General features: G+C 37.7%; 1 protein-coding gene across 1 annotated transcript in view; it reads left to right on the forward strand.

Annotated features, from left to right (window-relative positions):
- Positions 1-15,072: 15,072 nt before the first annotated feature.
- Arp6 (Actin-related protein 6) overlaps positions 15,073-26,126 on the forward strand; it is an 80,585-nt gene continuing 69,531 nt past the window's right edge. The window contains exon 1 of the mRNA XM_090380031.1: positions 15,073-15,218. Within this exon, the coding sequence (XP_090236157.1) occupies positions 15,142-15,218 (77 nt within the window). The 5' untranslated portion in view covers positions 15,073-15,141. The remainder of the gene's footprint in view (positions 15,219-26,126) is intronic.

Genomic DNA, 26,126 nt, shown 5'->3' on the forward strand with positions numbered 1-26,126 from the left:
ATGAGATTACCGCGCTTGACTAGGGAACAAGTACTATTTCTACAGTTTACAGCCCCGATTTGCAGAGCAACGAGCATCCTGACATACCTCCTAAATGAAGGCAAATATCAAGCTTGGAAAATCAGGAAAAGAAAAGAAGAAGGCTCTGCAGCGGAGGTGTCAAAATGCGCCCTTCGAATGATGCATGCTGCAATAACAAGATTCTTGGTAGTAGAGTTACTGCAACTCGGAAGGCAAAGATTTTTACAGTTATAGTGCTTCCCCACACCTCTATGTTGAGTAATAGATAATAACATATATGTGCAGCTTAGATGGTAATGATCAGTCTAGGCTAGGGGTGTTAAACACCAACCAGATTAGCTTAGTTATTAGTGGATAGGGACCAAGTCAGCTGCAGGCATTTGGTCTCTCTCCTATATGTACGGCGGCTAAGCTTTGAAAGCTGTAGATGGTAAAAGAAGTGTGTAAGAGGGGGATGACCCTAGAACCCATGTAGGGCAAGCCAACTCCAAGCGGCCGCCAACTTGGCGGTCACATGGACTGGGCCTTCCTCGGAGTGTGTCAGTGTACGGGTGAGCAGCCCAATTGGGTTAAGTCATATAGAGATAAGTGAATAAGGGCGACTGTCCCTTTTCGGGGTTTTTTTTTTTTTTTTAAGCCATACAGGCCACTAGATAGTCCCAAAGCAGGACCAAAAAAGGGTCTCTGAAGGGTTAATTCTATAGAAATATCCGGAAACTGGAAAGCACGTCTGGTCTAACCAGTACGCCTATCTACCCACTGATGAAGGCTAAAGAGCCAGAAACGGCACCAGAGGAAGATCTTAATCATCTTTGCAGGACTCTGACTAGGTAACAACAGTCCCCGTCAGGGGGACGCATTGCCCAGCCGAGGCATGGAGCTCTGAGTTCGTACGAATTATAACTAATTATCCCTTTCATTCTTCTACGGCATCTTTTCCTCTCCCTCTCTTACTATCACTTTCCTACCTCTTTTTTTTCTTTGCTCAGTCTTATAGGGATATTGAGGATAGCTGATATCTTTATCCCACACCATATTTCAAAACGGTGCCATCTGGGTGGTGGTACTCACTACCAATAAGTAACAATAGTCTTCTCTATTAGTGAAGCTTTACTTATTCGAGGTAGTGCAATACCATGGAAACTCGTTGTGAAGGAAGAACACAATATGAGATAGAGGAAATGATACCTACCACACTACCATCGTAGTTTCTTAAGAGTTATCTGCGGTGTATCTACACCGAAATTATATAGATATAAAACATGTTAGTAGACGTCGAACGTCTATTACAGTGTTGCACCCCTTGGAGCGAGATCGAGATTCAAAGACAAAAATGCTACTTGGATTTAGAGAAAATGACTTATCTCTTTTTTCTTTTGCTTTGAACGAATTTCTTTAAGATTGGCTAAACTCAAACGAAATCACTATTGTAAGTATATAGAATCATAATATTACTGCGTTTAAAATGTTAAAATAAAATAACATAAAATATTGCATGTTAAATATGGAACGAATCGATTAATGCCATCGTGAGATAGAACATTACATCGGACGTTAGATATGCCATAATCAGATAAGTTATAGATTTTCAAACTATGGAGGGTCCTTGCACTATAACTTATCTAATTATGGTATATATATATAATTAAGCACCGCCCTCACACCACCAGGAAAAAGCCTGGGTTCAAATTCCATCAATGACGTGGGGAATTTTTATGAGCATTTTTCACAATGTGGCGAGTTATCGGTCTCAGACGCTGGCAGCATGTTTTTACTCTTGGATTTTTCATCTAGTCAACAGCATATCGACCAGGGAGCACATTCAATTTTGCAGTTAAGTATATATGACACAATAGGCTCTAAGTCGCTGATGCGCTAAAAGCCCACAACAACAACAACAACTGCAAATTGCAGCGTCTGAAGACTAGGCACCTGCCAGGCGATCTGGTTGAGGTGTATATGGCCTTAAATAGTTTGAGCAAGCTCAATGCTGATAGGATTCTTCCTCTTACTCAGAATCAGCACCTGAGGGGGGTATAAATTCAAATTGAGGAAAGACAGTTGTAGAACAGATGGGCGGTAATTTGCCTTTAGCCAGCGGATGGTTGATTGCTGGAACAAACTTCCATCTGCCGTTGTGGAAGTTGACAGCTTAAATAAATTCAAGGCTGAACTAGAGAAACTTTTGGAGTAAATGGATGGGTGAAACGGGAAGAGTTTTTTTTTTTTTTTTGTTTTTTTGGCTGATTGCTTTCTTGCATCATATGTCTCTGCTAATGCTAACAGCCACATTCTGGTTGTATCTCTAGTGCTATAATCTATGGACAAATCAAAAACAATTACCCATTTCTCCTTTATAAAGCAACAATGCTTGATATTAACTGCGAATCTCCATTATATGAATCATCTGACACTACGTTATTAATCAAAACAATTAACTGATTTGAATGATCAATTGATCGCAGGCCAGACACAGCTTAATGATCAAGGGCAAGTGCAATAGGGCACTCTGAGTAGACTGTGGTTCAAGCTCGCGTGACTACTAAATGCGGCTAAAGATTGTATTCATTGTCGAAATGATTAATTGTAAACGCCTCTGACTTAGTAGTTGTGCCGAACTATAAATAGAGCAATTTCACTTTGACGTGTAATGTATAGGATATTGTTGAAGGTCATACCAGAAACAACTCTTCTACAATAATAAAAATTTATTTATTTAAATTTATTTCTACGTTGAGTAAGGGTTCCGGCATCAATGTGATTATAATCACAATTTTATTACACCATGCGAAAAAAGTCTGAGTTTGAATCCTGTCAGTCATGCGAGAACCTATTTCACAAAAAAAAAAAAAAAAAAAAAAAAAAAGAAAAGAAAAGAAAGGTGCTGGCTTAGTAGGCCTCAGAAAAAGGCAGCAAGGTTTTTCTCCCGGAATCTGGAGCTCTTCATCCAGTATAACAGGCAAAACCAAACAGAGAACACACGCAGTTCATAGACATGATACACATAAGTAAATGAGTTTGTTCTCTTCGGTAACCCTACTTTTAATATGTTTAAAAAAAAAACTAAATACGGTTTTTTTTGGTTTTTTTCATTTGGCAATTGTATAAGAATGACTTTTACCTTCGTCCAGGAAAGTGTCAATTGTCGAATTTAGCATTTTGGTTCATTTCTTATTTAGCGGAATTTGCTAATTTTCTCATTGTATATTCCTCTGTGTATAACGATTGATGCCTAATTGTCACAGACAATTTTGATTTTAAAATTCTTATCGTTATTTTTTTTCAAAGCCACTTACATTATTTTCCTTATTTAAAGAGTAAACCTAGGGTGGTTCAAATGAAAACAGGAAAAGTTATATAGTTCTTTTTTCAAAACTGTAATAAGGAATTACACTGAATTATGACTACCTATCTAAAACTGTACCTAATTGGGTTAAGTCACCGTTCACGCAGATAACGGCCGCTATTCTCCTAGGGCCTGACTCCACTAGATATCTGACGACGTCCGTAGGAATCTGCAGCTATGCTGCCTACAAGGCTTTCCATAGTGTCAGAATAGATGATGGCTGCATGTCATACGCCTCACTTCCAGTTTCAAAACATTCCACAGGTGTTCAGTTAGATTGAGGACAGGAAAATTTGGAGGACAATCAAGATGGATGATATCTTAACTGTGTTCCTCTCGTCCACAGTGCGGCCCGATGAACGGCTCATTATCGACTTGGAAGATCTCGTTTTCTTTCCGGAAAAAATGTAACATAGTAGGTGCACATGGCCCTCTAAGAGCTCACGGTAGACCTCATCAGTGAAACATTGGTCGATTTGTCTGTTTGCTGGACGAAAAACCCCAGTTTCTAGGGGGAAAACCTTGCTATCTACGCCAGAGACCGACTAACTCAGCCACGGAGTGAAAAAAGCCCATTAAAGTTCCTCGCCTCATCGACGGGATTCGAACCGGCGTCTTTTCCACCCGGTGTGGGGAAGGCAGTGACGATACCACTGTGCACGCGCAGTTTGGAGAGAGAGAGAGAGAGAGAGAGAGAGAGTAAAAAACTCCTTACAAGTACACAGCTCGACAAAATTAATAGAACAAAATGTTTTTCATGCATATTTTATTGTGAACAGTGTCGCCGAAGAGACTGTTCACAATAAAATAGGTGTCCCGTTTTAGCCTACAAACAGATTCTAGACGTTATTTCAATTGGAGACAACGAGGAATATGGCAATATCCATCCAACACCAGAGGAAGGGACACTTACGGTGGAGGCGGTGTTCTCGTGTGGGGCGGAACAGTGATCCAAGTCTGCACCCCTCCTCGAGCCCTATTTGCAACTTTTTAGGGGTGCAGTTGGCCCAGATTTTCTTTTCATACACGACAACGCCACTGCACATAGAGCTCAAATGGTGGAGGAATATCTTGAACTGAAGATATTTTTGAAGGCTTTTGATACTGTTGCACATTATTATTATTATTATTATTATAATTAGCCATATGGTGCAAGGAAGCCTGAGGCTTTTGCTGCACCAGCCAAAAAAAAAAAAAAAATTCTGAGTTACCCCTTAGAGAGAGAGAGAGAGAGAGAGAGAGAGAGAGAGAGAGAGAGAGAGAGAGAGAGAGAGGGGTCAGAAATAGAAGGGAATCACCAAGAAAGAGAAGAATGATGATATCCAGCTCAGGACCCTGGGTGTGCCAAGCCCATACTCACCAGATGTGAGCCCCTGGGGGTAAATGGAAGACTGCTGCACAAATTGGAGCAGTGTGGCATTGGAGGCAAATTGCTGCTATAGATAAAGGGGTGGTTGAGGGGGAGAAGACAGAGAGTGGTAATCAATGGACACTGCTCATCGTGGACAAACGTTATTAGTGGAGTCCCTCAGGGTTCAGTATTGGGTCCATTATTGTCTTCTGTATTTATAAATGATATTGATGATGGTATATCAAGCTTAATGTCCAAGCTTGCAGACGATACGAAGGTTGGCAGGGTTAGTATTAGTATTAGTATTAGTATTAGTGACGGCCGCATGGTGCAAGAAAGCCTATGGCTTATGCTACACCAGCCAAAAAAAAAAAAAAAAAAAAAAAATCCGAACAAAACAATGATAAAAACAATAAATAAATAAATAAATAAATAAATAAAATAAATTACTAAATGATAATAATTAATAAATAAAAAAATATAAAATAAAATATAAATAAAAAGGAAATTAAACCTATCATCCTATGCGCTTCCCTTACCCGAAAGTACTATCCAGATGACCTTTGAATTTCCCCAAACTGTCGGCCTCTACCACCGATGAAGGCAACTTATTCCAGTAATTTATAACTCGCTGGCTAAAATAAAACTTCCTGCAGTCCAATCTAAACATTTCCCCCCGTAACTTGAATTTATGTCCCCTAGTTCTAGCATCATTTATAATCTTGAAAATTTTGTCCTCATTCATTTTACTGATGCCTCTCAGAGCCTTAAACACCTCAATCAAATCTCCTCTAAGGTGTCTGTCTAGTTTCGAAAATCTGCAACCCACAAATGCAACCCCATTTTGAAGGATTGCGTCCTTCAAAAGGGCGTCCTTCATAAGGACGCCCTTTTGCCGATCTCACCAGGCGAGTTACCCTTCTTTGCACCCTTTCAAGAAGCTCGATGTCTTTCTTTAGGTGCGGTCTCCATACTTGAACACAGTGTTCCAAGTGTGGTCTAACATAAGCCTTATATAACGGGATTATCACGTCCCTATCTCTACTTGCAAAAGTTCGATAGATCATCGATAGGACACCATGGGCCTTCCTTGCAACCTGTTTACAATGCTCAGAGAATTTCATGTCTGACCGTATCGTAACACCCAAGTCCCTTTCCTCCAGTACTGGGTTTAGTTGAACACCACCAAGTGAATAGGTTTTTTTGGGATTACTGTTTCCCAGGTGTAATACCTTACACTTTGTTGGATTAAAGCACAGCTGCCATTTTTCTGACCATTCTTGAAATCTATCTAGGTCTCTCTGAAGAAGCTCAGCTTGACAGTGATCATTAACTACTCTACCAATTTTAACATCATCTGCAAATTTAGACATCACGCCCTCTATCCCTTCATCAATGTCGTTTATGAAAATTAAAAACAACAGTGGTCCTAATACTGATCCTTGGGGAACCCCACTTCTTACATCAACCCAATCTGAGGAATAGCCATTTATCACAACCCTCTGCCTCCTGCCCTGAAGCCAACCTTCTATCCATCTAAGGATTTTCCCAGTGATTCCAACCTGTCCCAGCTTATAAAGCAACCGCTCATGTGGGACTGAGTCAAAAGCTTTGCTGAAATCTAAATAAACAATGTCGAAATTATTCCCTAAATCCAGCTCGTGAGTGAATAATAGCGAACCGTGAGAAATAGCGAACCAGATTTGTTAAACATGATTTTCCCTTTACAAAACCATGCTGAGTATCCTTGAGAATTTCAATTCGATCCAAATGATCCTGAATTCCACCCTTTATCATTGTCTCCATGATTTTCCCTACCTACTGAAGTCAGACTGACAGGTCGATAATTTCCAACTTCACTTTTAGAGCCACCCTTATGTATGGGAGATACATTTGCACTTTTCCAATTCAAGGGAATCTCCCCAGAGTCTAGTGATGCTCGCATAATTAGCCTCAATGGTTCAATGCACTCGCTTGCCGCCTCTCTTAAGATTATAGGGTATATTCCATCAACTCCAGGAGCCTTACTGGTCTGTAGGCTCGAACGTTTTTTCATTAAATAATCTTGCGAAATTTCAATATCATTAATTACATATTTTTTAACTTCGCTCCCACAATTTCCCATTACCACAAAGGGCTTTTCATTTGTAAATATCGATGCAAAATAACTGTTGAGTTCATCCGCAACGGCAGCTGGTGTATTTATTACTATCCCCTTTCCCTTATGTAAAGGTCCGATCTGGTTTGTCCTGCTCTTCTTGGCATTTATATATGTGAAGAATTCTTTATCCCCCCTCTTTGCTCTGTTTGCTAGTGATTTCTCATAAACTGCCTTTGCCTGTCGAACCTTTTCTGTGGCTCTATTACAGATCACCTTGTAGCTGTTATAGGCTTCAGTACTTTTTATTGCTCTGTATCCTTTCCATGCCACCTTTTTCTGCTCAAGTAATTGGCAAGGACACTACTGACACTATGCTACTGCAACAGGATCTGGAAAGGTTGAGCAGATGTGCTGAGAGGTGGCAGATGAAGTTTAACATTGACAAATGTAAAATACTACATATGGGAAACAGCAACCCCAGAGCAACATATCAACTATGTGGTACTACCCTGACAGTGGTAGAGAATGAAAGGGACCTGGGGGTGGTTGTGCAGGCAGATATGAAGTTCTCTGAGCAGTGCAGACAGGCTGCAAGAGTAGCTCATGGTGTATTGTCAATGATATATAGGAATTTTTCTTGCAGGGATAAGGAGGTGATTATTCCCTTGTATAAGACAATGGTCAGGCCACACCTAGAGTATTGCATACAGGTCTGAAGACCTCATTTCAAGAAGGATGTAGAGATGCTGGAACGAGTACAGAGAAGGGCAACAAGATTGGTGAATGGAACAAAGGGGTGCTCTTACGAAGAAAGGCTTAAGTTTTGCAAATTACAGTGTCTGGGGACTAGGCACCAGCGAGGTGATCTGATAGAGGTGTATAAAGCCTTGAATGGTTTGAGCATGCTCAATGCTGATGGGATTCTTGCTCTTGCTCAGAGTAATCACCTGAGAGGGCATAAATTCAAATTGAAGAAAGACAGATGTAGGATAGACGTGAGGAAATTTGCCTTTAGCCAGCGGGTGGTTGGTTGGTGGAACAGACTTCCATCCCTTGTCGTGGAAGTTGATAGCCTAAATAAGTTTAAGGCTCAGCTGGACAGGTATTTCGAATGAACAGAGGGGTGAAGCGGTTATTTTATTTTATTTTTTTTATTTATTTATTTATTTTATTATTATATTTTTTTAATTTTTGGCTGATGCTGCATAAGCTTGCTTTCTTGCATCAAATGCCTCTACTAATGCTAATGCTAATGGTAATGCTAATGCTAATATCCAACGACTGTCGTGGCCAGCTCGATTCGCAAACTTAAATCCGATCAAACATGTGTGTGACGCCCTTAGGAGTCGCATGCACGCCTACAGCGGATCACTTGGTGAGCTAAGATCTGCGCTGGTAGCAGAAAGGGATTCGTGGCCAAGGAATGTTATGGCACCTTTATATCGAGCATGGTTCACTGCTGTCAGGCCTGTTTGGCATTTGATGGGGATCATACTCTGTACTGATGACAGTGACCATATTTTCGAGCATCTTGTATCGAATTCTGTAATGTGACCTTTTTTGGTAATTCTTATTTAACCCCTATAAATGTCCCTTATACCTGTCCGAAATTTCTTGCTGTCTTCTCATTTCATCGTTATTCTATGGTGCAGCACCATAACAAATTTTGTCCCACTTCATCGCAGCTGCACCAGTTACACTAAGTTTTCTACATGTTCTGTTAATTTTGTTCAGCAGTGTAGTTATGAGCAACTAGTCTTTGGAGATCCACTCTTCTGGTATCATTGTTGGAACTCTTTTTCCCAATTCCTTTTTTCTTTTTTTTTTTTTTTTTTTTTCGTTAATATCCCTTAATTTTGTATCAAAGTTTGCGCTTGGTGTTTCGGCGTATATCATTTTTTTTTATATTATCATGTTATTCGTATATTATAATGGCGTTTATCATTCTGTTTGTTGGAAGAAAAACCGACTTTTCAGGTGGAAAAAAGCAAACGTACCTTGGCCTGAGACCGATTAACCCAGAATTTGTGAAAAAAGCACATAAAAATTCTTCGTAGGAGTAGTAGTAGTGGCATGTGATGCAAGAAAGCAAGTGCATGAGCTTATGCAGAATCAGCCAAAAAAAAAAAAAAAATCACACCGTTCCCTCCAAATGCCTGTCCAGTTCCTCCTTAAATTTATTTAACCTCAACTTCCACAACGACAGATGGAAGTTTGTTTCAGCAATTAACCACCAGCTGGCTAAAGGCAAATTTCCGCACATCTATTCTGCATCTGTCCTTTCTTAATTTGAATTTATGCCCCCTTAGGTTCGTAATCTGAACAAGTAGAAGGATCCCATCAGAATTCAACGTGCTCAACCCATTCAAGGCCTTATACATCTCGATCAGATCACCGCGCAGGTGCCTAGTGGAGACTAGGCACCTGCGCGGCCACTGCAATTTTCCTAACTTAAGCCTCTTTTGGTAAGAAGATCCCTTCATTCCCCTCACCAATCGTGTTTCCCTTCTCTGTACACGCTCAATCAAATCTACATCCTTCTTAAAATGAGGCCTCCAGACCTGTACGCAGTACTGAAGGCGTGGCCTGACCATTGCCTTATACAGAGGGACAATCACCTCCTTTTCCCTGCTAGCAAAATTCCTATATATCATTGACAAAACCCCATGACCTGCCCCGGCAACCTGTCTGCATCTGACTGCACAATTACTCCCAGGCAGTGGTGGGATTCAAATAATTTAACAACCGGTTCGCTGCCCTAATGACCTTTCTAAGTATAAAAAAACTATATACCGAAAGGTAGTTTATTATTTCATGCAGTTAATACTTAAATAAGAACAATAAAAGAGATCCACAAAACTAGATTATGTTATAAGAAAGAGTTTTAAAATATTAATGAAAAAAATATTAAATAATACCTGACAAAAAACAATAAAACTGTTATTTAAGATATTTCCATATTGTTTCTTGATTGGCGTCCTCACTTGCAATTTTCTTCACTTTTATCCGAGCATCATCGGCTGAGTGATTTATCCTTAACCACTGTAGGAGTAGGATCCCATTCCTTTACAGGTAGACCGATTAGACTAATAGTTATTGTGTTTGATATATTAGAAACAGTTAGGCGACTTCTCTTCTCTGAACATATTATGTTCATCTTTGAAAAACCCCTTTCCGCTTCTGCTGAACTTACAGCAATTTTTCTGACAATATTTTTAGCTCTTTGAACACTTTCAGGATAATTCTGAAATTGCATAATTCTGAGAATTTTTTAAAACGTTTCCAAGAAATCTCGATAATCATTAATATCAATTTGGTAATAAAAATGTCATTAAATACGAGCAATTGTTCTTCAGCTGCTTTCCATGGAACTAGTACTTCTTCAATATTCCAGTAATCTGGCTCCAAAAAATTGAGAAATTGTATTTGATTCCTATCTTGAAATTAGCTACAACTTACTTTTAAATGTTTACAATCCATTAGTCTTCTTTTTTTTTTTCAAATTCGTTACGATGTTTTCTAAAAGTCTTTCCCGAGGAAGCTCGAGACAAATCGATGATTTTCTACAAAATTTATATTTTTGAAGGTTTCTGAAGTAATTAATTCATCAACTTTTTTTTCGTATGGACCCTTTTCCTTTCCAAGCATTTGAAATGCTTTAATAGATCTTATCATGAGTTTTTCAGCCTTTATTATGTCTATATTTCTTGCTTGCAGTGCATTTGAAAGAAGAGAAATTTCGTTTAAAATATCAATCATCAATGCCAAATCAGTTATAAAATATATATTTTCAAGACAGGCAGCCATACCTAAGTACTTTTTATTTGAATAAAAATAGTGATTTAGCGCTGGATAAGCGGGCCACACAGCTAGGGTTGACCTTAAACCACAGGAAGCCCATCTTGGTCACAAAACTCTACCAATCTTTATAATTTCGATTCCAAGTTGTTCGGATATTTTGGAAAGTTCAATTTGGTTCTTATTGGATTGATGAAAAATAGTACATATCTTATCAATAAATATTTTAAAATGATTTACTTGCTTTGTTTCCTTTATCGAATCATCTAAAACAAGATGGAGGCGATGATTTAAACAGTGCCATATTATTATGTTTGGAAACTCTTTTGCAATCCTAGTGCTCACTCAAGATTTTTTTCCAAGCATAACGCTGGCACCATCGGAGCAAAATCCTATTAAATTTTTTTTTAGGTAGTTCTTAGTAAGCCCAACATTATTTAAACTTTCCATAACTGAAGAACGTATTGTCTCTGCATCTTGTTTTTCCAATTCAACTAGTTCAACGAAAATTGTTGGTGATGTAACTGAATCCAAGACCAATTCTAATACCACAAATTCTGATTTTGGTTTCTTATTGAAAAAAATCTGTCAAACTCTATTGCCTTTTTATCCTTTTAAGGGCTACTGCAAAAATTTTTTAAAAATGTTTTATTTTAATATATTATAGAGCAGGAGCGGATATGTGCCAATATATTTGAATATTTTTAGTGGCTCTGTCCACGTGTGGTCATATCATAAACTTTTATAAACAAAGCACTATGCTTCTACCATTGATAAACATCAGTCAGAACATACATTTTCTTCATTTTATCGATATTAAACGAAAATTTCTTGCTGAATTAATAAATGGCATAGAATACCAGGCGACCACCTTAGAGAGAACCTTGATCACATGTGCCATTTTAACAACCGGTTCGCCGAACTCAACAAAAAATTAGGTATCGGTTCTGCCGAACCGGTGCGAACCAGCTGAATCCCACCACTGCTCCCAGGTCTTTTTCATTTTCTACCACCTTAAGTGTAGTACCACACAGTTGGTACTTTTCTCTGGGGTTACTTCTACCCATAGGCAGTACTTTGCATTTGTCAAGGTTAAACTTCAGTTGCCACTTCTTAGCCCATCTGCCCAAATTACCTAGATCATGTTGGAGTAGCACACTGCCATTACTGTCATTAACAACCCTGCCAACCTTTGTATCATCTGCAAACTTCAACACTAAGCTGGATATACCTTCATCAATATCATTTATAAATATACAAAACAACAGTGGATCCAAAACCGGACCCTGTGGGACTTCACTAATAACATTAGTCCACGAAGAGCAGCACCCATTAATTACCACCCTCTGTCTTCTCCCACTCAACCATCCTTTTATCCATTGTAGCAACTTACCCTTAATACCATTCCGCTCCAATTTGTACAATAGTCTTCCATGCGGAACAGTGTCAAAAGCTCTCGTGAAATCCAAATATATGATATCAAAATTCTTTTTTGCATCCAGTTCCTTTGTAACCACATCATAATATCCAATCAAATTTGTCAGACAAAACTTTCCCATAACAAACCCATGCTGTGTCTGAATTATTGCTGCAGTCTCGTCTAGACGATCCTGTAATACATCTTTAACCAGTGACTCCATTATTTTACCCGGAACAGAAGTTAAACTAACTGGTCTGTAATTACTCGTGTCACCCTTCGACCCCCTTTTGTGACTTGGGGATACATTTACACATCTCCAGTCCGTGTGGACCTCCCCTGAGTCCAAGGATGCTCTCATAATTATGGCTTAGGGTTTGCTTAGTTGCTTTGCCGCCTGATTTAATATAACTGGATAGATCCCATCCACCCCAGAAGATAGAAGGTGCCTTTCTTATGTTTAACTTCAACAATTTCTCCTCCACTTTGCTCTCAGTTATTACAAAATCATTAAGCACCCTGCTACAATTTGATAACCTTCTGCCATTTTCAAACCTTAATAACTCCTCATGTGTGAATGTAGATGCAAAATACTCATTCAGTTTGTTTGCTATCTGAGCAGGATCATCAACAGTCGAACCATCGATATCCAGTGGAACAATCAGATTCATCCCCTTCCTTTTATAGTTTATATAAGTAAAGAAATCCTTGCTGTTTTTCTTAGCATCTTTTGCCAAAGATTTCTCGTAATCTGCCTTCGCCTGCCTAACCTCTTTTGTGACCTGATTACAGACTAGCTTATATCTGCCATAGGTTTCTGAGTCGCTTGATAATTTATATGCATCCCATGCATTTTTCTTCTCTGTCATGAGTCTCATTAGTTCATTTGATAACCATTTAGGCCTAAACCTTGAACAATATTTCTTAATAGGTATGAAACTTTTAGTAGGATCCACGATTAATTCCTTGAATGCTTCCCACTTAGAATTTACTGTTGGTAACATCGTCAGTTGATCCCACTGTACAGAATTTAAAAACTGTCTGAGACCACTGTACTCACCTTTACAGAAGCAAAAACCCTTTCCTTTACCCCTGATGGTAATTAAATCTTTAAGTAAATCCCACATCAGTACATTATATCGTTAAGTAAATCCTACATCAGTACACTGTGATCACTGCCACCTAGTGGTTCCTTTTTCTGCAAATTCTTAATACACGAATGATCACTGCTGATAACCAGATCAAGAGTATTACCCTCTCTGGTTGCCTCTCGAACATGTTTGTTTGTTTATTTGGTTTTTAGGAGCATTAGCAACTAAGGCCATATTGCTCCGGGATATGCGGTGGTCATTCCCTGACCTTTCCGCATCCTCTGTATTTGGCGGTGACGGGCTCGAACCCCGGTCTAATCAAGAAGCGTGTGCTACGCACTACTGCTCCTTCCCACCTGGCTACGGAGGCGCCCTCTCGAACATGCTGCTGCTGCAGAAAACAATCATCCAATAAATCCACAAAAGTCTTATTGGTGTGTGAGTGACCAATCACAAGTTCCAGTCAATATCTGGGAAGTTAAAATCCCCCATTATATGACATTCCGATTTACTAGCCCACTCTATTTCTCTGTACAATTGTTCATTGTACTCATTCGAGTCATTAGGCCTATAACACACTCCTACTCTAATTTTTGCTTTCGCAGTGCTTATGTCACACCAAACTGACTCAACAGTGCACTGTTCATCTATATCAACTGGATGCACTTCTTTTGATTTTATACTTTTCTTAATTAACAGCATAACACCTATTCCCTTCCTATACTGGCTATCCTTTTTGTACACATTGTACTCCCCAAATTCCAGTTCTGCATTCCTTATATCTGTGTGACACCACGTCTCTGCTATCCCAACAATATCCACCTTTGATGTCTTGACCAACACTTCAAATTCATCAAATTTATTTACTATACTTCTAGCATTGGTATGCATGCAAGTATACATGTTCCTATTCTTATTATTAGTTACCCTAACACATCCCATATACCCACCTGTTTCACGATGATTGCCATCAGTTCCTGAAACCCCCAGCACCCCTCGCTCCAGGTCGCTACTTATTCTAATAGAAGTTGTGCAAGAATCACCTTCACCTCTTCCTGCGGCTACTTTTAACCTTTTAGTCTGCGAATTCCCCAAAGCTAGCAGTTTTCCGACCCACCTAACACTGCCTCGATAGCATCAGCAAATATTCTTGCACCTTTTCTATTTAAGTGTATCCCATCTCTGTAGAAGCAATCTCTCCTGTTAACAAGCACAGACCACGCTAAAAAAAATTGTACCCTTTGAGCCTTGCACATTCCCTCCAGGTCGAATTGATTGACATGGCTCTCATCATGTATACCCTTCTATCGTGTCTGGGCAGAATTGCAGACACTTTCAAATTTAATTACCACCCTCTGTCTTCTCCCACTGAACCATCCTTTTATCCATTGTAGCAACTTACCCTTAATACCATTCTGCTCATTCTGCTCCAATTTGTACAATAGTCTTCCATGCGCAACAATGTCAATTTGATTCCAATCAGAATTGTATTCGAATTCAGGTCTTTTCCACCCTGTGTGGGGAGGACGGTGATATCAACTTGTTACCTGCGAAGTGGTTTTGTGACATGAAAAAATATTTGAAGGGATGATACTTTGGGACATATACGTACTATTTTATTCATGAAATCCAGAAGTGGCGAGAGGACTTTTTTAAGTCAGTGCGAGTATAAAAAAGTAGCATAAAAGTTGTAGAAAAAAGATGAGGAAACATTACATCAAGCGTACATTCCTTAGAGGTAACTGTGTTGAATAAAAGTTTTATTTATTTTCAAATGGCTTTTGTTGTCCTGTGGTAGGCCAGCTTTGCCGTTGCAGCGTGTCTTTGTGCGCGCGCAGTTCCACCACAGTTCCAAAACTGTGGAACTGCCCGGAACAATTAACTGCGTGCAGTTCCAAAACTGTGGCCACTACTGTATACAGTATCTGTAGAGGGCGTTTAATATGTCTGAAGCAGCGCGAACTGGGGAAACAGATGATTGACTTTTGTAATTGAGCTTCTAAGAAGTTATTAAGCATGGCATCCAAAACCTTAGTTTTGGATAACGGTGCTTATACTGCAAAATGTGGATATATCACTCAGTCTGAGCCAAGGTAACCAATTGTCTTGTGGAATATAATGTGAGTGAGCAATTTGACGTATGAAAATGATGCTCCGATGTTGTTTTTTGTACAGTAAACTCAATTTACAATTTTTCGTCCTATGAATAAGAATTTTTTTGACATTAAAATTTGATTTTTTTACTTCAACCCACGAACTTTACTTTTGGCCAACTTCAGAAATTTCACAGAACGTTACCATTTTAAAAATAAAATGGATAACACAATTGGTTATTTCCATCAAGAGAAAATGAATTATCCACTACATCATACCATCGACATAGAAGAATTATCCCTTGAGTGCTGCATACAGGTCTGGAAGCCTCAATTTAAGAAGGATGTGAATCTCCTGGAAAAGGAGCAGGGAAAAGCAATCAGATTAGCCAAGACACAAAAGAGCGTTCTTATCACAAAAGACCAGTTCTTCATATTGCAGCACCTCTAGGCACTTGCAAGGTGGCTTGATTTAAATGTTTAAGGCTTTAAATGGATTTAGTAAACTAAATGCTGATGGCATCCTTTACTTAGGGTGCAGTAGCACACAGCCAATAATGGCAGTGTGCTACTGCAACAGGATCTAGATAATTTGGGCAGATGGGCCAAGAAGTGGCAACTGAAGTTTAACCTTGACAAATGCAAAGTATTGCATATGGGTAGAAGTAACCCCAGAGAAACGTACCAACTGTGTGGTACTACACTTAAGGTGGTAGAAAATGAAAAAGACCCGGGAGTAATTGTGCAGGCAGATATGAAGTTTTCTGAGCAATGCAGACAGGCTGCCACGGCAGGTCATGGGGTTTTGTCAATGATATATAGGAATTTTGCTAGCAGGGAAAAGGAGGTGATTATCCCTCTGTATAAGGGAATGGTCAGGCCACACCTTGAGTACTGCGTACAGGTCTGGTGCCGACCGGGCTAGCCGAGTGGGTAAAGTACCTGCCCGGCAACCCAAAGGTCGCGGGTTCGATTCTCGCCTCAGGCTTGGATCAAAGTACTGCAAAAACCTTGGGAGGTGCAATATGGCCACAGAAGCCGATGCGCCAACAACTACCAAATCAAAAAAACAGGTCTGGAGGCCTCATTTTAGGAAGGATGTAGATTTACTTGAGCATGTACAGAGAAGGGCAACAAGATTGGTGAGGGGAATGAAGGGATCCTCTTACCAAGAGAGGCTTAAGTTCTGGAAATTGCAGTGGCTGGAGACTAGGCACCTGTGCGGTGATCTGATTGAGGTGTATAAGGCCTTGAATGGATTAAGCACACTGAAATCTGATGGGATCCTTCCACTTGTTCAAATTACAAACCTAAGGGGGCATAAATTCAAATTAAGAAAAGATAGATGCAGAATAGATGTGCGGAAATTTGCCTTTAGCCAGCGGGTGGTTAATTGCTGGAACAAACTTCCATCTGTCGTTGTGGAAGTTGAGGTTAAATAAATTTAAGGTGGAACTGGACAGGCATTTGGAGGGAATGGTGTGATTTTTTTTTTTTTTTTTTGGCTGATGCTGCATAAGCTCATACACATGCTTTCTTGCATCACATGCCACTACTACTCTTTCTTGGACAATACACATAAGGAGGCATAAAGTTAAATTGAAAAAGGATTGCAGCAAATGTGTGGTAATTTGCATTCAGGCATAGGGTAATTGATTATCAGAACAACTTGCTATTGCTGCCGTGGAAATGGGTAGTTTGAACAAATGTAAAGAGCGATTAGATAAATTATTTGAAGGGATGGACAAATGATTTGGGTAATGTTTTTTTGGCTGATCCTGTATAAGATTGCTTGCATTATTTGCCATTACTAGCACCAAAATTAAACTAGTTTTATTATCATGATCTAATTGTGTGAATAATTTACTTTCTCTTGGTAGAGAATACTTTCAAGTTATTTATTTAACACACACTACATAGATTAATTTATGTATTTTATGCACATATATAAGTTTACTGAGGTGTTGTATTCACTGGCATAAGGGGAAAATGACCTCCCCCCCATTGCAAAACTGATGAATGTTATACAGTATGATTAACAAGCCAATAACCAAGTGAGTTGCAAAAATTTTTCTTTAGTATTCAATGTCACCACTAACGGTGACATTGGATACTAAAGAAAATCGATCAGGGTGGATATATAACCAAGATTCTTTTTTCTACACATAGTTGAGTGATCACTAGGTAACCTTCCATAATGCCTATATGGAAGATTCATATGGGAAAATTTTATGTTAACCTGTGAATGTTAACACCCAGTAGTATATAGTTCAAGTTTAAAGTAAAAAGCAAAGGAGTTTTTACTACTGTCAGCTAAAATGGCTACTAACGATAAAGATTATGACTGTAGAAAAGTATGCTACTGTATGGTGAAAACTAGAATTTTGCTCCATAGAACAGACCAGTTGATCCAATGTACAAATTAATTGACCTGACAATACACTGAAGCATCATGGCTCATGAATTAACTTTACATATGGCTTCCACTGTAGAGTGGATTTGATACCTGCCACTTTGGTTTGAAGACTTTTAATGACAGGGAAATGAGGGGTTTATTCATGCCTTTTCAAGTGGGGATCGAGTTAGAAGAACTCTGTTGAGGTATATAATTTTCTTCAATAGCTTTCAAGAAACCTGATATCATCCTTGGAACACATGCAGTGTAGAGAGACTATGGGACAACGTGTAGATCCGATGCAATTATTTCAAGACATTATGTAGGCACTTACTTAGCATTAATAATAAGCAACATGAATTATGTAGATAAAAAAAAAACCAAAAAAAAAAAAAAAACCAGTAATTTAATTGCCGCTAATGGTGTCAGAAATAGTTACATGTTTCCATCAGGCGCCTCTGTAGCCAGGTGGGAAGGAGCAGCAGCAGTGCGTTGTAAATGCTTCTTGATTAGACCGGGGTTCGAGCCCGTCACCACCAAATAGGGAAGATGCGGAAAGGTCAGGGAATGACCACCGCATATCCCGGAGCAATATGGCCTTAGTTGCTAATGCTCCTAAAAAACCAAATAACAACAATGTTTCCATCCTCAGAGTGACTGGAGGGTTACAATATGCCTTTATATTGTTACCATAATTTACCTGGCACATTATAACTGTAGCTATTTTTGCTCCATTAACACCCAAATCAAATAAAAAATTGCTACCATTATCACAATGGTGTTGCAGTCTCACATGAGTGGTCTTGATGCATTATAGCCTTAGTTGCTAATGTGCCAATAAAATCCAATCCAATCCATCCAGTCCCACTTGAGAAACACTCCTCATAACACAGACCAGGTTTTGGCGCATTATAGCCTTAGTTGCTAATGCGCCAATAAAACCCAACAACAAACAAACAAACTCATAACACAGAGCACCAGAAATTCAATGTAAACTAATTATGATTTTAGAGACTTATGAAAATCACTCCATTAGAAAGAGGGGAGCAAAAGTATGAACTGTGTAACACAATATTTTGAATAGCCCTATGACATGAAATCGAAAGTAAACAGCAGTGCTGGATAACATATACTGTAACATTGTGTGGAAGGATATATTACTAGAAGTTAGTGATTTAGCCCAGAAGATAAATTTTTATTTATTTAACCCATTCTAAGGAAAGGACAAATTATATTAGATCTTCACTTCAGTAAAAATTTATATTTAATGATTGGGATAAATCCAAGTTGAGGAAGGGCAGTTGCAGGAAAGATGTGCAGAAATTTGACTTAAGCAGCAGGTAGTTGATTAGCATTTGTAGTGGCATATGATGCAAGAAAGTAAGCTTATACACCATCAGCCAAAAAAAAAAACTTCCCATTTCACTTATCCATTCCCTTCAATAGTTTGTTTAGGTCTTCCTTGAATTTATTTAAGCTATTAACTTCCACAATGACAGATGGAAGTTTGTTCCAGCAATCCACCACCCACTGGCTAGGCGCCTCCGTAGCCAGGTGGGAAGGAGCAGCAGTGTGTAGCACATGCTTCTTGATTAGACCGGGGTTCGAGCCCGTCACCACCAAATACAGAGGATGCGGAAAGGTCAGGAAATGACCACCGCATATTCCTGGAGCAATATGGTCTTAGTTGCTAACGCTCCTTAAAAAAACCAAACAACAACCCACTGGCTAAAGGCAAATTTCTGTGTATCTATTTTGCAACTGTCTTTCCTCACTTTGAATTTATGCCTTGTCAAGTGCATAACTGAGCAAGAGGAAGAATCCCATTGAGCTTGCTCAAGCCGTTCAAAGCCTTAAACACCTCAATCAGATCACCTCACAGGTACCTAGTCTCCAGATGCAATTTGCAGAACTGAAGCCTTTCTTGGTAAAAGCAGCCCATCGTGTTCCCTTCACTAATCTTGTTGCCCTTCTCTGTACTTATTCCAGCAGCTCTATGTCCTTCCTAAAAGGAGGTCTCCAGACCTGTATGCAGTACTCAAGGTGTGGCCTGACCATTGCCTTATACAAAAGGATAATCACTTTATCCCTGCTAGCAAAATTCCTATATATCATAGGAGTTTTACTGTTATGATATATAGGAATATCATAGCAGTAAAAACAAAACCCCATTACCTGTCCTGGCAGCCTATCTATAATGCTCTGAGAACTTCATATCTGACTGCACAATTACTCCTGGTCTTTTTGTTGGAACAAACTGCATCTGGTATTGTAGAGGAGGTGTATATAATAAATAAATTGGGTTTTTTTGTTGTTGATGTTGTACAATCTTGCTTCTTTTTTTTCATCATTTGCCACTGCTATTACTAACTAATAATGAACTTGTTAAACATCAAGTAAGTCTAAATTAAAGAAAAATAAATAAAATACAAAATGTTATGTTAAAATCTTAAAGGGAATTAACACACACACACACACTTGTGTGTGTGTGTATTTTTTATCCTTATCTTTGTTTTTCCTTATATAATCCTTACTTTGTGACCACATTGTTTTATCATTTTCATTAATTTGCCATTCATTGCTCCATGTCTATTACATACATGCCACATTCTGTGATAGTTCACATCAGTCATACTGCTGTTAAATCAGTTATGCTTTGTGTATTTATTGGGAATTTCTTATAAATTTCATTGCAATTTTAATGCTACTTTCAATTATTTAAATATTTTCAAGAATAAATTAAAAATATTTTTAGAAGTAATAATACACTTCTTACTGTTTTTACTGAAATTAATACAAGTAATGCAGGTGAAGAATGTGCACCTGAGTTTTAACGTGTAAAGTGCTTTCAAAGTAAATCATGGTATGAAAATAATCCTAATGTAGAAATATATGGCAACAAGTGTTTGAGACGCAGTTTCCTGTTGCAAAAGACTTCAGAAAAGCAGATTTAACAACAAAAAATTAGCTCTATTCTTTAAGAAAATGAGACTAGTGTCTGAAGTCCTTTCAGTTATAAACTAGTGATGTCTTTGTTTATTTATAGTTGGTGACTCAAGATCACAAATTGTGAGAGAGAGGATGGAATGCACATGGAGTGAGGAGAGAGTTGGGCTGCCACTTCTTTTTTCTCCTTAGTATTATTTCTATATAGTTTATTAAAAACGATAAGTGTGATCTTAAAGAATGTCTGTGCTTTTTATCCACATAAATAAAATATTTTTTTACCTTTGGATCATATATTTTGTGCAACAAATCATTTGCAATTCAATAAATGCAGAAGTTGATTGCCCTGTTGTTTGTCATTTTCATTATTTATTGCAATTCTAGGAAGGACTTATTGTATATAAATATATATACACACATATTTTTCTTCTCTTCTCATCCTTATTACTGAATAAATAGATTAACTAATAAACATAATAATAATAATTAATCCTGCTATAATCAAGCTAAGAAATTTGGCATCCGCTGTTAATATATTTGATATATACCTGCCAGTCTATAAATTTGCCCCTAAACTAATATTGACATCTATAATAATAAATCGAGGAACTAAATATTGTTTGACCAAAACCACAGTAAATATTTTGAGGTAAGTGTTTTGCACAAAAGGTAACCAGATAAAAATAAATGGATAATTTTGCACTAAAACAGTGTCTGAAACTGATTAATCATTATGGTCATAGCTCAGATTAGGCGCGCTATAGCCCCAACAGCTCATGCACCATTAAAACCCCATCATACACACATAGCTCAGGTTACTCTATCAGGGAGAATATAATTAAATTCAAAATTGATTTTTTTCTTTCTTTTTCTTTTTTTTTTAACAATACAGGCAACTCTTGGTTTATGAATGAGTTCCGTTCCAAGATGTTGTTCGCTATACGTTTTGTTCGGTATGTGTATCTTGCATTCCTGAGCTTTTATGATATGTATATAAATTAGCAGCCATTTTAAAGCATTAAAACCATGTACTAAACATTGAATGGTCTATACAGTATGTTTTATTATAATGTATATATGCATTATGGTTTATTGTATATGATACGTAATGTAAAATAAAATAAAAAAGAATAAAAAAAACAAGATATTGTACTTGTTAATTTTAATTAAAAACAGTTACAAAACAGAAATAAAGAAAATTAGTACTAACATAATATATGTGCTGTACATACATATGTATTCAACTTTTATTCGTCAATATCTTCATCAGAGTTCAATATTTTCCACATAAGTGACACTAGGTGCAGATGAGGTAGATGGAAGGGTGTCTGATAATGAAGAAACAGCAGATTTTCCACTTTTTTAAAATGTTTTTATAGAATTGCACAGTCAGATTCTTTTTTTTTTTTTTCTTCAAAAATCTCACTGTAGCAGTCATAAATGCCTATTTTCACTTTTGCAGTTGTTTCCATATTTGCATCTTCTTCTTCAATGATTGCCAATCCCTTAGAAATTGAATTAAAAGCTGCAGCCATTTTCTGCCTTGTAAATGTTCTGGGAGACTGCAATATCAGGTTCTCGTTACTTCAGAATTTAGATGTCTCTGTTTCGATTATTTCATCGGTTCTTAATTCCTCAAAATGCGAGTCCAAAAGCTCTCTCATGTTAGTCACATCAAGGTTGAGGTCCATTTAAGTTTATATATTTAAATCTTATGATCATATTCACTTTACGTTTGGCATTTCATTTTATAAGGAACTCTATCTATTGGCAACTTTAAGAAATTTTGAATGATTGTAACATTATTTATGTGATCAGCTAGTGTTATTTTGGCAATAATCCCAGAATAAAACTGAAGTTAGTGGAGAATGAAAGGGTCCTAGGGATGGTTATACTGTCTGATGTGAAGTCTTCTTAACACTGCAAACAAGCTAGAGTCCTGCATATCCATTGTTATTAGATCTGCACTTGTAGTAACTGGAACCACACCTGAACCACATTGTTTATTTGCAACCTAGCTCATAACCCACAAAACAAAAAATAAAAAAGGACATATTAAAAAATGTGTCTTAAATTTTTTACACATCAATAATATTAATATTTATATTGTATATAAGTACAAAAATTTAAAAATAGAAAAAATATAATGAAAATACATTTATAACATAATATCAACAAGTATGCCAACAACTATCTTCTTTTATCTTCTCAACCCATGCATAGTACTAAGTATGATAGGTCCTAATATTGTGTTTGGGGGTTTCATAAAAAATAATTTTTCACATTTCTGATATGCACAAAGAGGACAATGATCAACAGATTATAATTCTAGCTGCATAAAAATTTCTTTTATTTGTTATACTACACTGCTGGCAGGAATGACAAGAATGAAATGAACCACAGCTGCAATATTTTATGAAAAAAAAAATCTTTTTTTCTCACCACTTCAACAATTGAAAATATTCTTCATTGTTAATTGGGCTTGGGAATCTTAATTGGTTTTGGAAATTTTATTGTAATATAATTTTAGTTCAACATTTTCATCACTTGAATCTTCCATATCAAATAAATTATCTTCCTTCCTCCTTTTTCTTTTTGATGAACCTTTTAATTCTGGTCTTTTGGTGTCATCTGGCAATGAATTATTTATAAATGCAAAATTACCTGAGAACCAACCTGTAATGTGGGTAACCCACAGGGTATCTGACCCAATGCAAGACTAAAACAAGCTACTAGAACAGGTCATGGGGTTCTGTAAGTGATATACAGGAACTTCGTCAGCAGGGCAAAGAAATAACTATCCCATTGTATAAGGCAGTTGTTAGGCCACATCTGGAATACTGCATACTGGTTTGGAAATCTCATTTTAGGAAAGACAGATCTGTCAGAAAGGGTACTGCCTGCAAAGAGCAACAAAAATTGGTTGGGGGCACCAAAGGATATTCTTACCAAGAAAAACTGAGGTTCTGTAAATTGCAGTCTCTGGAAACTAGCATCTGTGTGATAGTTACTATATGAAGTAACTATTAAAAATGCTAAAAATATCTTTAGATGTAATAATACACTTCTTATTACATCTAAAGGCTTTAAAAGGGTGAAAATTAAAAGCTGATGGCATCTTTGCTCTTTCTCAGATGACACACACACAAAGGGGCATAAATTAAAATTGAAAAATAATGGTTTCAAAATAGATGTACAGAAATTTGCATTCCCCCAAAGAGTAATTAATTGTTGAAATAAACTTCCACTTGGTATTGTAGAAGATGGTAGTTGAATAAATTTAAAGGTTGCAGACCAATTATTAGAAGGAATAGGTAAGTTGAGTGGTTTTTTTTTTTTTTTTTGGCTGCTGGTATATAAGCTTTGTTTCTTCATATCATATTACCAATGCTAAAGAGGAGACTGCTCCACAAATTAACATTAGCATTAGTAGTGGTACATGATGCAAGAAAGTAAGCTTATACAGCATCAGCCAAAAAAACCTTTCCCATTTCACTTATCCATTCCCTTCAATAGTTTTAGTTCTTCCTTGAATTTATTTAAGCTATTAACTTCCACAATGACAGATGGAAGTTGTTCCAGCAATCAACCATCCACTGGCTAAAGTCAAATTTCTGTGCATCTATTCTGCAATTGTCTTTCCTCACTTTGAATTTATGCCCTGCCCCCTCAAGTCCGTAATCAGAGCAAGAGGAAGAATCCTATCAGCATTGAGCTTGCTCAAGCCATTCAAAGCCTTATACACCTCAATCAGATCACCTCACAGGTACCTAGTCTCCAGATGCAATTTGCAGAACTGAAGCCGTTTTGGTAATAGCACCCATTTGTTCCCGTCACCAATCTCGTCTCCATACCTGTACGCAGTACTCAGTGTGACCTGACCATTGCCTTTTACAAAGGGATAATGACCTCTTTATCCCCTTGCTAGCAAAATTCCTATATATCATTGTCAAAACCCCATGAGCTGTCCTGGCAGCCTGTCTGCACTGTCAGAGAACTTCATATCTGACTGCACATTTACCCCCAAATCTTTTTCATTCTCCACTATCCTGAGTGTATTACCTTACAGTTGGTACGTTATTCTGGAGTGACTGCTACCCATGTGCAGTATTTGCATTTGTTAGTGTTGAACTTCAGTTGACACTTCTCAGCCCATCTGCCTAACTTTTCTAGATTCTGTTGCAGTAGCATACTCTCATTAACAATCCTCATTAACAAGCCTGGTATACCTTCATCAGTATAATTCATAAATATAGAAAACAACATTTATAACATTACTGAACTCTGGGGAACTCCACTAATAACATTAGTTCACAAAGAACAGTGTTCATTGATTATCACTCAACCATCCCTTTATCGATAGCAGCAACTTGCCCTTAATGCCCCAATTTGCACAGCAGTCTTTTATGTGCAAGTATCAATAGCTTTCCTGAAATCCAAGTGTATGATATCAAAATTATTTTTTGCATCCAGTTCCTTTGTGACCACATTGTAGTATCCAGTCAAATTGGTCATATTCCAATATTTATGTGCCAGCATTGTAATCTTGTATTATGAGCAAGCATGTCTGCATAAGGAGACATTAGTGACTTTTAAGGAAATGTAATCATAGAAGCCCATTTATTAGGAGCATATGTAACAGATAGCAGAATTTTCCAACATATATTGAGAAAATGGTTTGAAGATATGCCAAGATGGGTGAAAGATATGAGATGGCGGCATCAAATATAACAGCAGCTGTGTATACTCAGCAAAAAAGAAGCCTAGTCATTTCTGGTTGTAATGTGCAACAGAGAGGTAACAATATAAATGTGTCCAGAATTGAATGTGAACCATAAGTAATGTGACTCTAAAATGGTCTAGTGGTGATAGGAGCATAGGTCATGCAAAGGTGCATTTATAAACTGTACAGAAGGAGCCATCATGAAATTTTTTAAATAAGGATACTAAAGACACTAATTTCAGGTTTCTGTTCTCAAATATTTCATATAGCTTGCAATTTGAGGCAGCTTTTGCAATTAAAAAAAAAAAAGAAGTTTAATGGTCCTAGTGTATACTGCGTTCTGAAGCAACTGCTTAAATGTGCCTAATTTCAAAAGAAAGTATTATTAAAGCAACTCAACTGAACTTGTGTTAGGAGTTGTCAGAGGTCCCATAGACAATTCCTTAACTTCTAGGCATAAATTTTTCCAAGGCCATAATTGCTGTGAACAATAATAGGAGATAGTCCCCTATATCTCCTATTACAGATATAGGCCATAATAGGAGATATAGTCTGACAAGTTGTTCATTTTTTTTTTTTTTTTTTTTTGCAGCAGTGTATATGTACATATGTGTTGATAATTGAAGGAACATTATATGGATGATACTATCTATCCATTGTGGCCCTCAAGTCACTAAACATCGGCCCTATAAAACAATTGTGGGAGTTTCTGAAGCAACACCTTTGACTTAGGGTTCTACCACCATCCACAATGAATTTATTATTAACTTTTCTGTCCACAAGAATCATGCCAGTTCCCTACAGGACAGGGTCTTGTGGATTCAGCGCCATGCTGGCTGCATAC

This window comes from Mastigoproctus giganteus, chromosome 8 (assembly GCF_048544385.1).
Source record: "Mastigoproctus giganteus isolate SK-2022 chromosome 8, ASM4854438v1, whole genome shotgun sequence".
NCBI classification, from domain to species: Eukaryota; Metazoa; Arthropoda; class Arachnida; order Uropygi; family Thelyphonidae; genus Mastigoproctus; species Mastigoproctus giganteus.